The sequence below is a fragment of the Phaethon aethereus genome (genome assembly GCF_964289735.1).
Source record: "Phaethon aethereus genome assembly, chromosome: 2".
Classification (NCBI taxonomy): Eukaryota; Metazoa; Chordata; class Aves; order Phaethontiformes; family Phaethontidae; genus Phaethon; species Phaethon aethereus.
The window spans coordinates 146,617,398-146,631,920 of NC_138582.1; the positions used below are offsets into that span (position 1 = coordinate 146,617,398).

Sequence of the window (14,523 nt, forward strand, 5' to 3'; positions counted from 1 at the left end):
TCACATCACAGTTATCCTTTCTGGGGAGAGATGTGGAACAGACCCACTTGCTTCTTCTATAACACGGCTTTTCTCCCATCCTCTTCGAATTCTCCTCAGTTTCCTACTTACACATGGCAAAAGTAAAATGATCTTACCTAGAATTACAATGGAAGGCAGAACAAGGGCAAGAACAAAATTTGGTGGTGTATAAAATCTGTAATACTCCTCTTCAAAAGCTCTTTTCCATCCATAAATCAGTACATGGAAAGTACTTATGAGCAGAGCAATGAATCCAAGTGTAGACTTTGAAAAAAGAGAAAACGGGAAAAAGAAAAGATAATAGTACTTGGTCCTTCATCTGACAGCTCTAACCCATTATTTTAACATTGCTATTAGACATTATGTTAAAATCTCTTACCTATACACTATTTTAAATTAGCAACATGTGGTTTTAAGTTCACATGTTCTGAAACCTGTGGACTGAACGGGACGCTGATTTACAACGTATCTCTGCTAGCATCTATCAGCCTTAGTCAAAGCTGAAATGAAGATAATGTTTGCCCAAATTCTAAGTAATGGAAGTCAACTATGTGAATAAGGAACAATCCCAGTGAAGTTAGTGGAACAACATCAGTTGTGACTGAAAATTAAGTTCCCTGTTATTTAACTGTGAGGGGTAGATCACTTCCAAGATTAATGATTACGGAACAATGCAATTCTGCTGGAAGAGATCTGTGCCTAACACTGCAGACTTTTATCACTCTGAGAGGTGCAGTTTGCTTCTTCCTCACAATGGCCTACATCCACTTGTCTGAAGTTAGCATAAATCATCCCTTACCTTCCTCCATGAGCTGTTGCCTACTGGTTAATGGGAATATCTGGACTGCGGGACTCGGGCGTAATGGCACAAGGCAACAATGCAGTTTATCATAAACAAGTAGTGCTGGATGAAACATGATATAGAAGGTACCCACAGCACCCTGCAGAGGAGCTCTTATCCCGTAATCTAGACCATGCCACAGAAGGTAGTGCTAACAGGGGTCATTCACCATTTCTGTGAATCTGCCCTTTTAAGCACCCTGTAGCTGTATTGCTCTGCAGGCTTGAGTTAAATTTACTAACCTTGACTTTCCCAAACCATGGTAAAAAAAGATGGCTATGCTTTGAATTCTGGTGGTGAACAAATGAAGAAAAACTCTTCTTGGCCAAAACTGATGTAATGACTAGCTTGGTTGGGAAACATTTGTAGAAAATCATTGAAACAGAGAATGAATATTAAGAAAGGTAACTGCCTACCAAGTTTTGGGTTAATACCAGCAAACAAAGAGGCAAAGAAAAATGCAGCCTAAGGGTCTATAATAGTTAGTGAAAGAATTTATTCTTTCCACCTCAAGATTAACCAATTTCTAGGGAAAGAAGAATGTCTGAGATAATACCATTTCAAGGATTCACAGATATAGTGGTATAAAAAGGAAAATAATTTTGTTAATTACTAGAGATTGGTACCATGTTTTTTAACGTGCCAATATTTCTGCATTTTTTTGCCAACGGTTTCAGAGTCACATTGATACATTTTAGATGTGCTGCACTGTTTTTTTAAAGAGGACAATTTGCTCCCAAAATAGTCCATAAGAAACGGAACAATCAGACAACCACTTGTGGATATGAAAATGGCATATGCAGTATCTGAACGGAAGTTCTAGTAAGAAATCTGGGCAGCAAACAATACTATCAAATCTGATGTTTGAATGTGTTATTGCAGATTTTTGCTTGTATGACTGTCCTGTTATATCACTGCCAGCAGGGAAAAGGGCACGAGTGAATCATATCCCTCATTTCTTCATCAGGCTTACTGATGAGAACTATAACAATTCTTGAAAAAGAAACAAGAAGGAAATGTTATACAGTCTTCCCAGATTTAAAAAAAATATATTTTTAATGCTTATTTAAAGTCCATCTGAAAACTACAGTTTTGAGACAACTATGTATGTCTTTCTATCTCATGGTCAAAATGGAAGCTAAGAAGTACATCAGTACATTTATCAGTACCTTTAGAACTAACAGCACAAGGACAAGAAAAACATATGATGCACTTCTATTAAGTTCTTTTTTTACCCCTGTGGAAAGTTGCCATATGCTTCTTTAAAGTGTTGGTAGGGCATGTGCTAGTATGTACTGGACCATTTCAACCACTCATCTAAAAATCTGACAACAAAGACACTCCTATAGGAGCTTCTGTCAGCTACTCATGGTATTTTCTTCTACCAGGCCCTTAGTTGCTGTATTTCTGTGCTGTACTTTTGACAGTAGTAATACCACTTAGCTAGAAAAAGGATGTCCTCCACACCACTTAGCATTCTGTAGTCTTTGGTTTGTTTAGTCAGGCCAGATCTGCAGTAGAAAGTTCCATTAAGAGCATTTATCCTAGCTTGCAGCTACTGACAATGACTTTTCCAGAAGTACAAGCAAGGCTGGCTGCCTTTGCTACCCCATTGCAGGAGGCTGTGTCAGTACAAAACTTCTGTGTTTGTTATAAAGACTTGGATTTTCTGTATCTGCAAATGTTTAAGGACTACAGCAATAGCTGTAGAGTGGTAAAATGAGGAAACTCAGAACTGCCTCAAGCAGGCTTGGACAAAAAGACATCAGCTAGTGCAGGAAAAGGCACTGCTGGGCAGCTGAACAGTAAAAATAAAATCAGTTGATAGCACTGCATCATACTATAAATCTTGGCCAGTGGCAGTGTCAGAAAGCCATATTCCAAAGTTGACCACCCCTATGAATGCTAACTTTAAAGATGTTTCAATTATTGAGAAATAAATGAAGATAGTGCTGTGGGAGTTATTAATTGCTAGAAAGCAATCTGTTTAATACTGGAAAGGTGAAAGAGCTGCTATCATTCAGGTTATTTTGCAAGGTTATTTTCTTCTGCACAAGTTTATGACTCTACAATGTGGAGGCGGGAATACAGGTATTAAAGACAACGGATGTCCTAAAATGTAGTTGCGCTTCCGACGGAATATACATATTGCATTTCTGTCATCCTTTCCTGTCTTCTTAAGACACGAAAAGAATGGGATGAATATGCCTACAAGAGCTGGAAGATCACTTACACTGATGTTACCACAGGGAGGCCGGGAGTGGCACAGGATGCCAACTTCTTTAAGAGCAGAGGACTTTTGAAAGCAGCAAGAAGGGATACTTTCCTTTACTGGTAAATTCACGTTGGTGAGTGAGTAGCAGCTAAGTGTAAGTGAGTCTTGGGAACTCTCTGCCTAGGCTCTAGGATGGCTGTTGGGAAAAGGGAATAACATCTTTGGTAGCTTTGCTTCCTTATCTTCTAATACTATGTTTTCTGGAAGCTAATAGATTACCACATTTGTTATGGAGTCCCCAATCTTTTAGCTTTTCTCTAAGTCTTCCCTGTTTTGTCTCTTTTCCTTCCTGATCAAAGTCAGTTTTTTTATCCAATGTGGAAGATTCCCAGCCAAGGCCACTGATAGAGTGGACAAACTGGTGTTGTCTGGGGCAAAAAAAAAAAAGTGTTAGAGCAGTGGAAAAGATGCAGGAGAAAAATCTCTAAAATGTTACCAGGAACACATACATATATAGAGACATAAATCTGCTGTGGGATAAATCTGCTTCAGGAATTTCTACCTTCACAATGGTCGAGTATTTTCAAGCAATTTATATATACAAAAGGTATTTTCCAAAACCTACATTTATGCAAGGTATACTTCAGATTCCCCCAGTCACAGGATATTGCTAAACTTATAAATAGGCTGTAGCAATTCTGACTGGAGTCTTACCCATAAACTTGCTAAATATTCAGGCCTCCTTCTTTACTCTGGGGGAAAGTATCCTATTCTTGTGGGAGAACCAAGACAGGGCAGCCCGTCCTCAAAGACCATGCGCAAGAACAGCTTTAGTCATACTGCCTCCAAAAAACTTGCATGATTGTGCTTGCAGACAAAAGAAATGTCTACAAAGAGATTGGCTTCCTACTATGCAAATGGCAGATTTGTGCTGATTTTTACTAAGTAACATAAAGCTCAGCTTTCAAAGCCAGTCTACTCTGTCCATTGTCACTTTGAGTGATGTGCTTTGGACTTGAACTCTTAGACTGGAAAAACAAAAGCAGTGGTCATTTATGTTTACATTATATATTTATAGTTTAACTTCTTTCAGACGACTGAACGACCTGGTGCAGCACCGCTTGCAGACAACATTCTTCATTTCCATGTATTTTTTGTGAACACTCAAGGACTGGTTTCAATAAATGTCTTTTTCTGTTTGCAGAGTGTTGGTTTAGGCTAGTTATTCTGCCTGCTCTGACAAAATATTAATTCTTTTTTCTTGCCCATGTCTACCTGTGTTCCTTATCCAAATATGTTTAAAAGAGAAAAAAAAGAGTACTGAAGTGGGATTTAAGAAAACTGATGCATTAGTTTATCAGCCCCAGCTTCTTCCCTGCTTCTTTCCTCAGTAAGCTCCAACTCTGGGTCATGTTAAGATACCTGCAAAGTTTCATGCTGTTCCCATCATGTAGGATCTCCTACTGAGCAAACTCTTCATCACTATCTTGTCCTGCGGCTCCTCCATCTGGATGTTATGAGTGTTTCTCTCTGAATCATGATGAAGTAATCAGATATTTGTTTTGTACAGTGGTCAGCTCTGTCCCGCAGCAACTCCAAGTTTTCTGCAGGTGTCTCAGCTCCTGGTAGGGCTGACACAGTAAGTTCCTTTTGCACCTCTATTCAACCTTCTCATATCTCACTTTGTTCCTGTTCATACCCTGAGGGAATGAGTGGAGCATGCACTGCTTCTCCTATCAAAGTCCTTTTCCCTCATCAAGCAGGCCGGAATTTTTGGGGCTGCTGACACCTGTGTTGTGAAATCAGGCTAGGTAAGATAGAGGCATCTCCAAAATAATTGGGGATATCAAAGACAGCAATGATTTCTGGGCAAAAACATTCACAACTGGGGTTTCTTTACAGTATTAGGAAAACTGTGGTAGACGTCTGTTTGAACCACTGTACGTAAGGGAGATGCTGCTCAGGGCTTGTATCACTGGAACAGGGCTAGAAAGTAGTCTATACTGTGTATGTTAATAATTTGTTCATCGTAACCTCAGACTTTCCTAGTAGCACTCAAGACTGAATATGTTTTAGCAGTAAAACTCTTTAGAAGAGGCCAGACCCTTATTTTGATGAAACTGTATTTACTAAGATGAGCAAGTAATAGTATGTTGTTCTCAGTGGGAAGTGCTGAGGTAAGAAAGTGAGCGTGCTGACTGACTGATTCCTCATCAGTCAGATGCAAAACGAGTTCAGCAATTACTGTGGCAAATCATCTGAGATACAGGACCAAAGCTAGAGACATACTGCTTTTCCAAGCTAAAAAAAAGCAGCACTGAGATAATGGGCTAACAGTGCTACTGTTTGTCCTCTTGACTTACAGAAGATTCAGAAAATGTAATTCAAATTTACTTCATCATATTGCACTTCAGTTGAAGAAAAATATAAAAGACAGTAAGTATTATGATGTTTTATCTGTTCTAGTTGCATACAGTGAAGTTTGTGCAGAAATGCAGACTCCTTTTACTTTAGTGAGGGATTACGGAAAATCTGTTTTCTGACTGAATAAAGCAAGAGGACTTTTTTGAAGGACAAGTAACTAAAGGAGTAACTTACATCCTGAGAAGTAATTAATGACAAAGTAAAGTATCTTTAATGATCATTAACTTTAAGGAAATTTTTAGTAAGTAGTTCAGTATTTTTTGTGATTAAAAATTGCAAATCATCATAATTAATTACCAATATCAGTTCTGTTCAGCATGTAATGTAGTATCAACTGTAAAATACCTCCAGCGCAAACAACTTGTTCCCAATCAAATTCCTCAAAATACTGACAGATAATTCATTAAAGTTTATAATTGTTTAAATTTGGAACTATTTTGATTTTATTTACAGTGCAAATAACTGAAGTAAATATGACATAATAAAAAATGCCCTTGTAGACACATAACTATGTGATTATTGTGTGGGTTTTGACTCAGTCACAAAAGCCTGAAATTTTTAAATCTGAGTAAGGAAAAACAAGACACAAATGTTGGGTTTGTGGCTGGAAGTCATTACTGGATAAAGGCATCACCTCACTCACGAGTGAATACATATTTTTCCCTTGCACTAATGTTTTCCATCACCCAAAAGCAGCACTATTGTCCCCACAGAGAGAACTCTGGATGGCAGGATGTTGTAACAACATGAAATGGATATTATTTACTCCCTCTGAAGGTTCAAAACCATGAGTGAGAATAAACAGTTCTGTCAGTGGAACTCTAATTTGAAAAATTTTTCAGCAAACTTTTTGTAGGAGTACTTGGGGAGCGTTTCATCAATGGAAAACCTAGGGGAAGGGAAGACATTACTTTACAGACAGAAGACCTCTGGCAACTACAGCCAAAGAAGTGTTGCCCATCACTCGCTTTAAAATGTTTGTAAATTATGAAGTGCAGCTCAAGCCCTGAGCAGTAAAGTCAGTGCCTGTGTTCTGAAGGTAGGACTTTGTAAACAGTGACAGGAATAAGACTTAGGCCATATTATTACAGTGGCTATGTTGAAAAAAATGTTAATCAGAAAAGACTGAATTAAGACTAGAATACTGAATCCAAAGTCAGAGAACAAAACATAACAAAACTCAAAACTGTGTGTACACACTTAGGAAATTTATCACAAGGCTGAACCCTTATAAAATTTCTTATAACTGACTGCTGCCTAAAACTAATAACAATTTTGTTTGGAAGTAAATATTAAGCGATTTATTAAAGCCTATGTTTCTCAGTATTTTATGCTGGTTAGGTCTGCCTGTTGTAGATATGTATCTGAGGAAGGAGGGCAGCAGAAGGCATGCCAGGACCTGGAAGAGCCTCTGCCTTTAATAAATGAAGCTTCATATTTTACTATTGGGTATTTTCAGCAAATGGGAATAACACAGTTGAGAGCTGTATTAATTCCCACACAGTGTAGGGGAAGCAAGCAATGACACCATGGCTGTCAGAGGGCTGTGCAATAAAAATCCTACAGGACATATTAAGTCTTCAATTTTAAAAGTTGTGTGCACCTACATATAGTAGTATCTGCTAAGTATCATTGCCTTTAGTGAGTTTGTAAAAATTTATCTAATTTGAATTTAGCAAGAAATTCCAACAATGGAAAAGGAATAGATTAGTGTTCATTTGGTCTTAGCAATATTGGTTATTTAAGGCCAAAAAGTGTAAAATGCAAATTCCTATTCCAATACTCATGAAATGCTTAATGTGCCTTCACGGTAATATATTTGCTGAGTAAGGATACATTGTTTTTATTAACTTAGCAGAGAGAGGAAAAAAAAAGCTAATGTTGCAAAGTGCTTTTGTTCATGATTATGATCACTATCAAGGAATTCTTAGTAACAACAAAATCCCCTTATTTAAAAAGTAACACACCTGAATAAAACTGAACTCCCTCCAGTTTAAGGCACTGTTTACTGAAGGGATGGAAGTTACTGCCAGCAAAGAAAGCAATCCAAGACTCATTATTCCGAAGGAGATATACATTTCAATTCGCCACACTTCTTCCTCATTCCAAGAATTTTCAACATTTGCATGAACCTGATGAAAGAGCAGAAAGCAAGCACTTTATTCTACAGAATATTAAAAATATCAACAGAAGTTATTTTGCTGAGTAAAAGTCTACAGTTACAGGACAACTATAATATGGGGTCAAATATTTCAGAGGTTTCCTCATATCCTGGAGAAATCCAACTATTTCCTTACTGCTGGTATTAGCTCTGATTAGATTAAAAATATGTTAAACATGGAAACAGATCAGTTGTTAAAAGAAAATGTAACATTATATAATATTTATAACAATTTGTAACTATATATATCAATTATGTTATAAAAACAGATAAATCTGGGCATTCCTATATACTGCAGAAAAGTAGCTGTGTTCTTCAGACCCTGGGAACTGAAATTCTATAACATAAATTGGGTAAACCTGCACTTCATTTTTAGTTTGTTAGATTTAGAAGTAGTTTAGCATCATTTCCTGGTTTTGCTTCAGCTCCCTGTGCTGACTCAAAGTTATTTTGCCTCTTTCACTGTGGACATCAGATACATCCAAGATTGTTCTCGTTGGAGACCTTTACCAGAAAAAAGAAACAACTCGGGTCCTTTACAATTAAGAGGCTTGGATATTTAATTATTTTTCCACTTTCAGATGAACTATTGTGATATGGCATTTCTTGGAAGAGGTTCACTAGGAATATTAGCAAGTGAGAGTTTTACAATATTATTAAACCCAAGATAATTTCTTAGTAAAAGTATCAGTGGGTCCTTTGCTAATACTAAGTGTGAACAACTAGTTTCTTGCTGCCTTCTATAGTTTTGCTCTTCCTGCCTTTCTCTCAAGTTCAATTTTTCATGCCAGCCCTTTTAGAATTTGTGGACGCAATCCCCGTTAATTTGTTCCATTTGATCTGATTTCCTTGGTTTGCTTTTCTTTCTGTTCCATTGCATTCCTCTTTCCTGCAGATTTTATGTGCTGAATGGCAATGCTGTTTTTTGGCAATGCTGCTTTTCTGCCACTTTAAACATGACAATAAGCTACCTCGCTGACAGACAGGAGCATCAGTCCCTCTCCTAAAGGATGACAGATTTGTTGGAGCTTGTTTCAGGATTATGCAAGACCAATTGCTCCTGGGAACTGTGAGTCAATCTCTATTGCCTGTAATAGGTGATATTCACAGAATTTTTAATGAAAAAAATATTTTTACCACTGGTCCAAAATGTTACAAAGTAACAGCATTTTTGTTTTGTAAACATATATGTATCTGTAAGCATTACTACAGTATCCACCCTTATATTTCTCACACTTGTAAATGCACTTACGATATACATACTTCCCCCATATGTTCAGTATCCATAGAGAGGCACATACCTCAGAAACTCAGAAGTTTCCTGCTGTTGCTCTTCTCCTGTCTATTCTACATTCTCCTTGTGTATATTCCTACCAGGGATTTAAGTAAGACACATCCTTGATTCCCCCTATCACACAAACTTGACTGCAGCTTGACCCACGGAGGTGAGCACAATGGACAGATATTTCTTTTAGTCTTCCTTCTTATTTGGCATTAGCCGAATTAAGCATAAGATAACCCATAACATTCCTTGCTGAAAACAGTGAAACAGATCCAGAAAACATATGTATTGTATTCATGAGCCATATGCATACAGCTAAGGCATTTTTGGCTTAACTGAACTAAAGATTGGCTTACCTGTTGATATGCCATATTGAGGAACAAGTATCGCTCCGATCTCCTCATAGGTAAGCAGAGGCTGTATGCCACGTGCACTGTTGCAAAGAAAAAACTGAGCAGTCCAAGCTGCTTTCGACACTGGAGCCAGTTGTCCAGCCAAGGTGGAAATCGCCTATACTTAGTACCATAGTAAAGCTGGTAGGCAGCTGCAATAAGTCCTGATAAATACACTAGAGAAAGTAAAGTGATAGCAACAATTGGTAGAGTCTTGTTGACGATCTCAATGGGGATCTTGTAAAAGTCACTCTGCTGATTTCTCACATATGGATGGATTACATCTCTGACGAAGGAATAGATGAAGAAAAATGTTGCCAGGCTAATGGCAATCACTACAGGCCCCCTCCACAGTGTGAACAGTCGCAGAGGTAAGTTTTCAATCTCCCGTGAAGATGACAATGCCCCCAAATCAACAGGAATAAAACTGAGCTGACGGGCAAGCTCAATTACTTGATGGCGAGCCTGAACATTGTTACTGCATATATAGACCTATTGGGAAAGCCAAGTGAATTGTCTGTAGTCAGAGAAAGAGACTCAAAGGTAAAAACAAAAAAAACCAAACCCAACACAAAAAACCCTTAAGAGCCTCCAGGACAAAACCACAGCACTACTGCCCAAACTGCACACTGTTATCCCAGCTTATACCACCAAGATATAAGAATGAAACCATATACAAATTCAGATAAAGTGAAAATATGCAGCCTGATTTAACAACAGAATAACCAAAACAAAATTGTTTTTTTCTTGGAGTAAATAATGAGCTGATCATAGGATGCCCTGGTAATCTGCACACTGAAACCCCCCACACTGAAATGTCTACAGGACTGGATTGAACTTGAAACAATGGCTAAAAGCATTTCAGAAAATCATGAGTCTCTGAGAAATACATGAATCTTGAATGATGACCCTAAAACAGCTGTAGCATAAACAGAATGCAAAGCAGAGAACTGTGTAATCTCTCCATGTATAACAATTTTAGCTTAATTTCACAATCCAGATTTCCACGAAAATTAAATGTTTAACATAAAAGACAAAAACTAGGAGCCAAATCAGAACTCCTTCTAAAGACCAGTTTATTACATAGTGAAAGGAGTGCACTGCTACAAAGTACTTTAAAGTTCCTTTAAAATTTACAGTGGACTACAATTTGCCCAACACTCCTGATCATATGCATTACAGCAAACATGATCAGTTTTGACAGAAGTTAATCACTTACAGTGTGGTACTACTCTGGAAAGGGATAAAAATAGTATGGTGAGGTTATTTTTTAAATTATGCTAATTCTATATTAATTGCATTCCATTTAAAATCTACTTGAAGTGCCAGAAAACTCAATTTAGTCTCCAATAGTCATGTTACACCAGTCATTTCTCATGCATTTCTCAGAGTCCATAAAGCCATGAAGGACTGGGTTCTTGCATCAGCTTAAATCCTTTCTATCACTTCAGCAAAGCATGAAAAACATAAAGCTGCCTTTTCTATATGCAGGATGGATTTGGGGAACATACTGGGAAGGAATTTGAACATCATGTTCCCAAGCAGTCCTGGATCAAATGAATGATCCCGTATAAACATATGTGCCTCCTCCTGTTTCCTCATATTTATGATCTTGGGGCATTCTAAAGCTAGGTAATTTCTTTCATTCACTTTGCTGTTACATGGAATGCAAGCATTTTTAGAACAGCTGACTCCTGAGCCCTGGAATCAGGACCTCAGATTTCTGTGCATCTCTTTCATTAGTTTGCCCCATGTAAACTAATACTGAAACTAAAATAGACTGGAGAAGACTGCCTCTATCCTTGTACAGAGCATAAGGGTAAAAATTAACATACTTCCTACAGAAGACATTAAGACCCGACTCCTGTCCTCTGTCCGTAGTCAACTAAAGGTCAGCTGTCTAGTCTAAGCTAGTATCCACATTTCCTCTGCAATGTTTAAAGATAAGCAGGCATCCCAGGTGACAATTTGGACCATTTACTCTATACGTCTTCCAGTGGATGAACTATACTCTGAATGTTCTGTTGGCTACTAAAACTTAAAACTAAAGGCCCAATATTTTAGGTACCTTAAGTCAGGCAGGATGAATCCCATGAGTTCTGGCTGCTTACATTCAGTTCCTGTCATTTTCATCTTACAAACAAGTTAAATTAATACAAATATAACAATTACCTGTCTGCTGGCATCCTTTGGTCCTAACTGCAGCGACCAAGCTGAAACAACATTGAATCCTTTGACAATCAGGCAATCTGGAAAAAGTGATGCCAAGTACTCTGCATTGGAGTCCGGATATTGGTCTACTCTTGTATTATTGCTGACGTCAATCAGAATTTTACCAGCGAGTAAATGCTTGAGGTCCCACAAGGAGGCATAATGTTCTCTGTGTATGGCTACAAAAATGATGTTTGTTTTTGCTACTGCATCTTCATGGTGAGTGACATCAACCACGTGGGGAAAGAACTCGGCAGCAAGTTTGGGGTTTCTGCTTCCTACGACCACGTGGTACCCGCATCTGATAAGCCTAATTGTCAATGACTTGGCAAAGTCTCCACTTCCAATGATACCTATTGTGACCTTACTGGCATCCTTGATGCCATTGGCAACATTTGGTAGAAAAGTTTCATTGAGATTCTTAGGACTTCCCATCATAGAGATTGATTCCATAGTTCCAGGACACGAAACCTATAATGATTTCTTTGGAAAAAAATAAAAAAAGGAGAAAGCAACAGAAGGGAAAATGCAGCATCATACAATTTTACAAGACATTAGAATCCATAAACATCTCTTGGAGCAAAATATGTGGTTCTAAGTTTCATGTTATATTTCCTCCTTAATAAAGTATGTGCGAATCAATTTTGTTTTGCAATGTGTTGTTAAGGAGAAACATAAAATACTTGAAGTACTTCAATAATACAGTTACAGAAGTAAATTATATTTTTTCCATCTTCTCCTGTTCCCTATCTTCCACTGCCCTGGAATATTGGACCACAAGATAAACTTGTGCTCCTGAAACTAATGGTCAACGGAATAGTGAGAAGAAACATGTAAGGAAAACTGGGTAATTATGGAAAATATAAGCAGCAGAGATAGCTGGCCTGTGGCTGGCATAAGGACAGTAAGTTAATGGAAACCGAATTCCATTAAAAGCTTATGCAGGTTATTATCATGGTATCCTATATTGGCCAGGAAGAAAGGGATGCAAAAGTCTCAAAGCTGCAAATGTCATGGCTACCACCATGACACAGACATCCATCTGACAAACTCACCTGCCAGCCCGGAAAATGGGCGGCACATATGGATCCAATGGCAAAGACAACAAGGAAAATTTGTCAAGGCCTATTCATGAGATCACTAATGACACTGCTAGGTCAGACTGCTAAGTCTAGCCATGGATGTGTAAGGATTAACTGTGAGTGCAAGGGTAAAGGATTCAAGGCCATGAGTCACAAATATGCCTAACAGAATTTTTCTCACCAGGCAGAGAAAATAAATCCTGGAGATACACACATGGGACAGCATTCCAAGAAAAGCTAATGGCAGGAAGAGACAGATTTCATGCAATAATAAAAGGGAAGAAAGTTTTAGGACTCAAATTCAGTGCCGTAAGGGAAGCTTTGAAGAAGAACAGAGGCTAAGGCTCACAGAAAATTAAAAGAAATACTGCTGTTGCTTTGGAGAGATGAGGTCACAGAACTGCATTAAAGCTGTAAGACAGACAAAAAGACATAAAAAAGGAACAAAACAACCCCCAGAAAGGAAATCTTCACATGAAACCACAGTTATGACATAAGTGGTTCTGCACTGTAGAACAGGAATGAGTTCTGAAAATGAAGGAAGCAATGAGGAAAGGCAGGCTAAGAAGAAGCAAAGAGAAACCATAAGGTTGCTGTCCCTGGGAGCAACCAACAACAGACCACACAGAAAGGAAGAGCTGAATGAACCTCTTCCTGAGCCACCATCCAAGAGCTGATATGATGGTAACTAATGACCAGTTGGGCACTTTACCCAGCCATTGGCTAGGAATACAGTATGTGTGGTGAACAACCTCGCACAATTAAAAGTAGCTTTGTGTTTCAGAAACTGCAGGAATCTACTAGAAGAATGGGCACTTTTCATTTCAGCTTTGACTAAGAAGGGAGGAACTCACTGAAACTGGATTGAGACTCTAAAGATGGAAAGCAATATGTGAAAGTGACCACAAAATCAGTATTCTAAGAAAAGATTCTAACAGTAAATCTTTCTGGCAGAGGCAGACCATGCAGATTTTTATCCATGTACTGAAAAAACATTGACTTCTTTCTTAGCACATGACCTGAAATGTATCATCTAACACATGTCCAAAATACCAGTATTTCCTGTACCATGACAGGTTCTCATCCAGGAACATAATGAGAATAGCTGTATTTTGTTCAGATAAGAGATATACATCAACTGGATATGACAGAACACGTCTGCATTCACCATGTGATTACAGAGGCCCATTTAAGTTCACAGCATGTGACGTGAAGGTGCTGCAAAACTTTGCAATAGAAAGGGAACCGCCATGAGGAAATGGGCTATCAGTACCATTTAACCATACTGCAGCATACTTTCAGGTTTTGTCCAAAGGATCCTTAGGAGAGTGGGCATCAAGGATTTGGACATGATGAATTGCTCTGGTGAGCTGACTTTGGCTCATTGGCCAAAGTTTCTTACTGCTTAGGTAAAATAGAGTGTCCTAAGGTACATAGAGTGTGACAGGTAACAGGCTTCAGAAAAAAACGTCGGGGAATAGGCTGACATGACTCTTGGGTAAATAATCTAAGAGGTGGAAGAGATCAGAGAGCTGGCCGTTACTGAAAGGGACTATATTAAGTGCACAACAGCAATTCAGAGGAAAAAGAGTGTATAAGACTGCTTTAACTCCATCAGGAAAGCTTTAATAACCTGAAAAATCACACAAAAAGTAAAACCAAAAAGGGTGTGTGTATGCATGGCTAAGGGAGACAGTGCTATCATGTAGGGATAAAATCAGAAGAGCAACGGTACAGAGTTGATTTACAACTAGTGAAGGACATAAAGGGTAACAAGTAAAGGTTCCATAAATCCAATAAAAAAAGAAAGCAAGGTTTATAACTTTAGCAGAAAAGGAACAAATTATAGGTGACACAAAATAGGACAAAGTGTTAAATGTCTTTGGTTAAGCAG

General features: G+C 38.2%; 1 protein-coding gene across 1 annotated transcript; it reads right to left on the minus strand.

Moving 5' to 3' along the window:
• STEAP2 (STEAP2 metalloreductase) lies at positions 1 to 12,158 on the minus strand (the record flags this gene model as incomplete). The annotated part of the gene is made up of 4 exons (XM_082015226.1): positions 11,509 to 12,158; positions 9,301 to 9,828; positions 7,469 to 7,633; positions 1 to 285 (listed from the first exon to the last, which is right to left on the minus strand). The coding sequence occupies exons 1-4, from the start codon at positions 11,998 to 12,000 to the stop codon at positions 1 to 3; spliced, it is 1,470 nt and encodes a 489-aa protein (XP_081871352.1). The 5' UTR covers positions 12,001 to 12,158.
• Between the last annotated feature and the right edge of the window lie 2,365 nt (positions 12,159 to 14,523).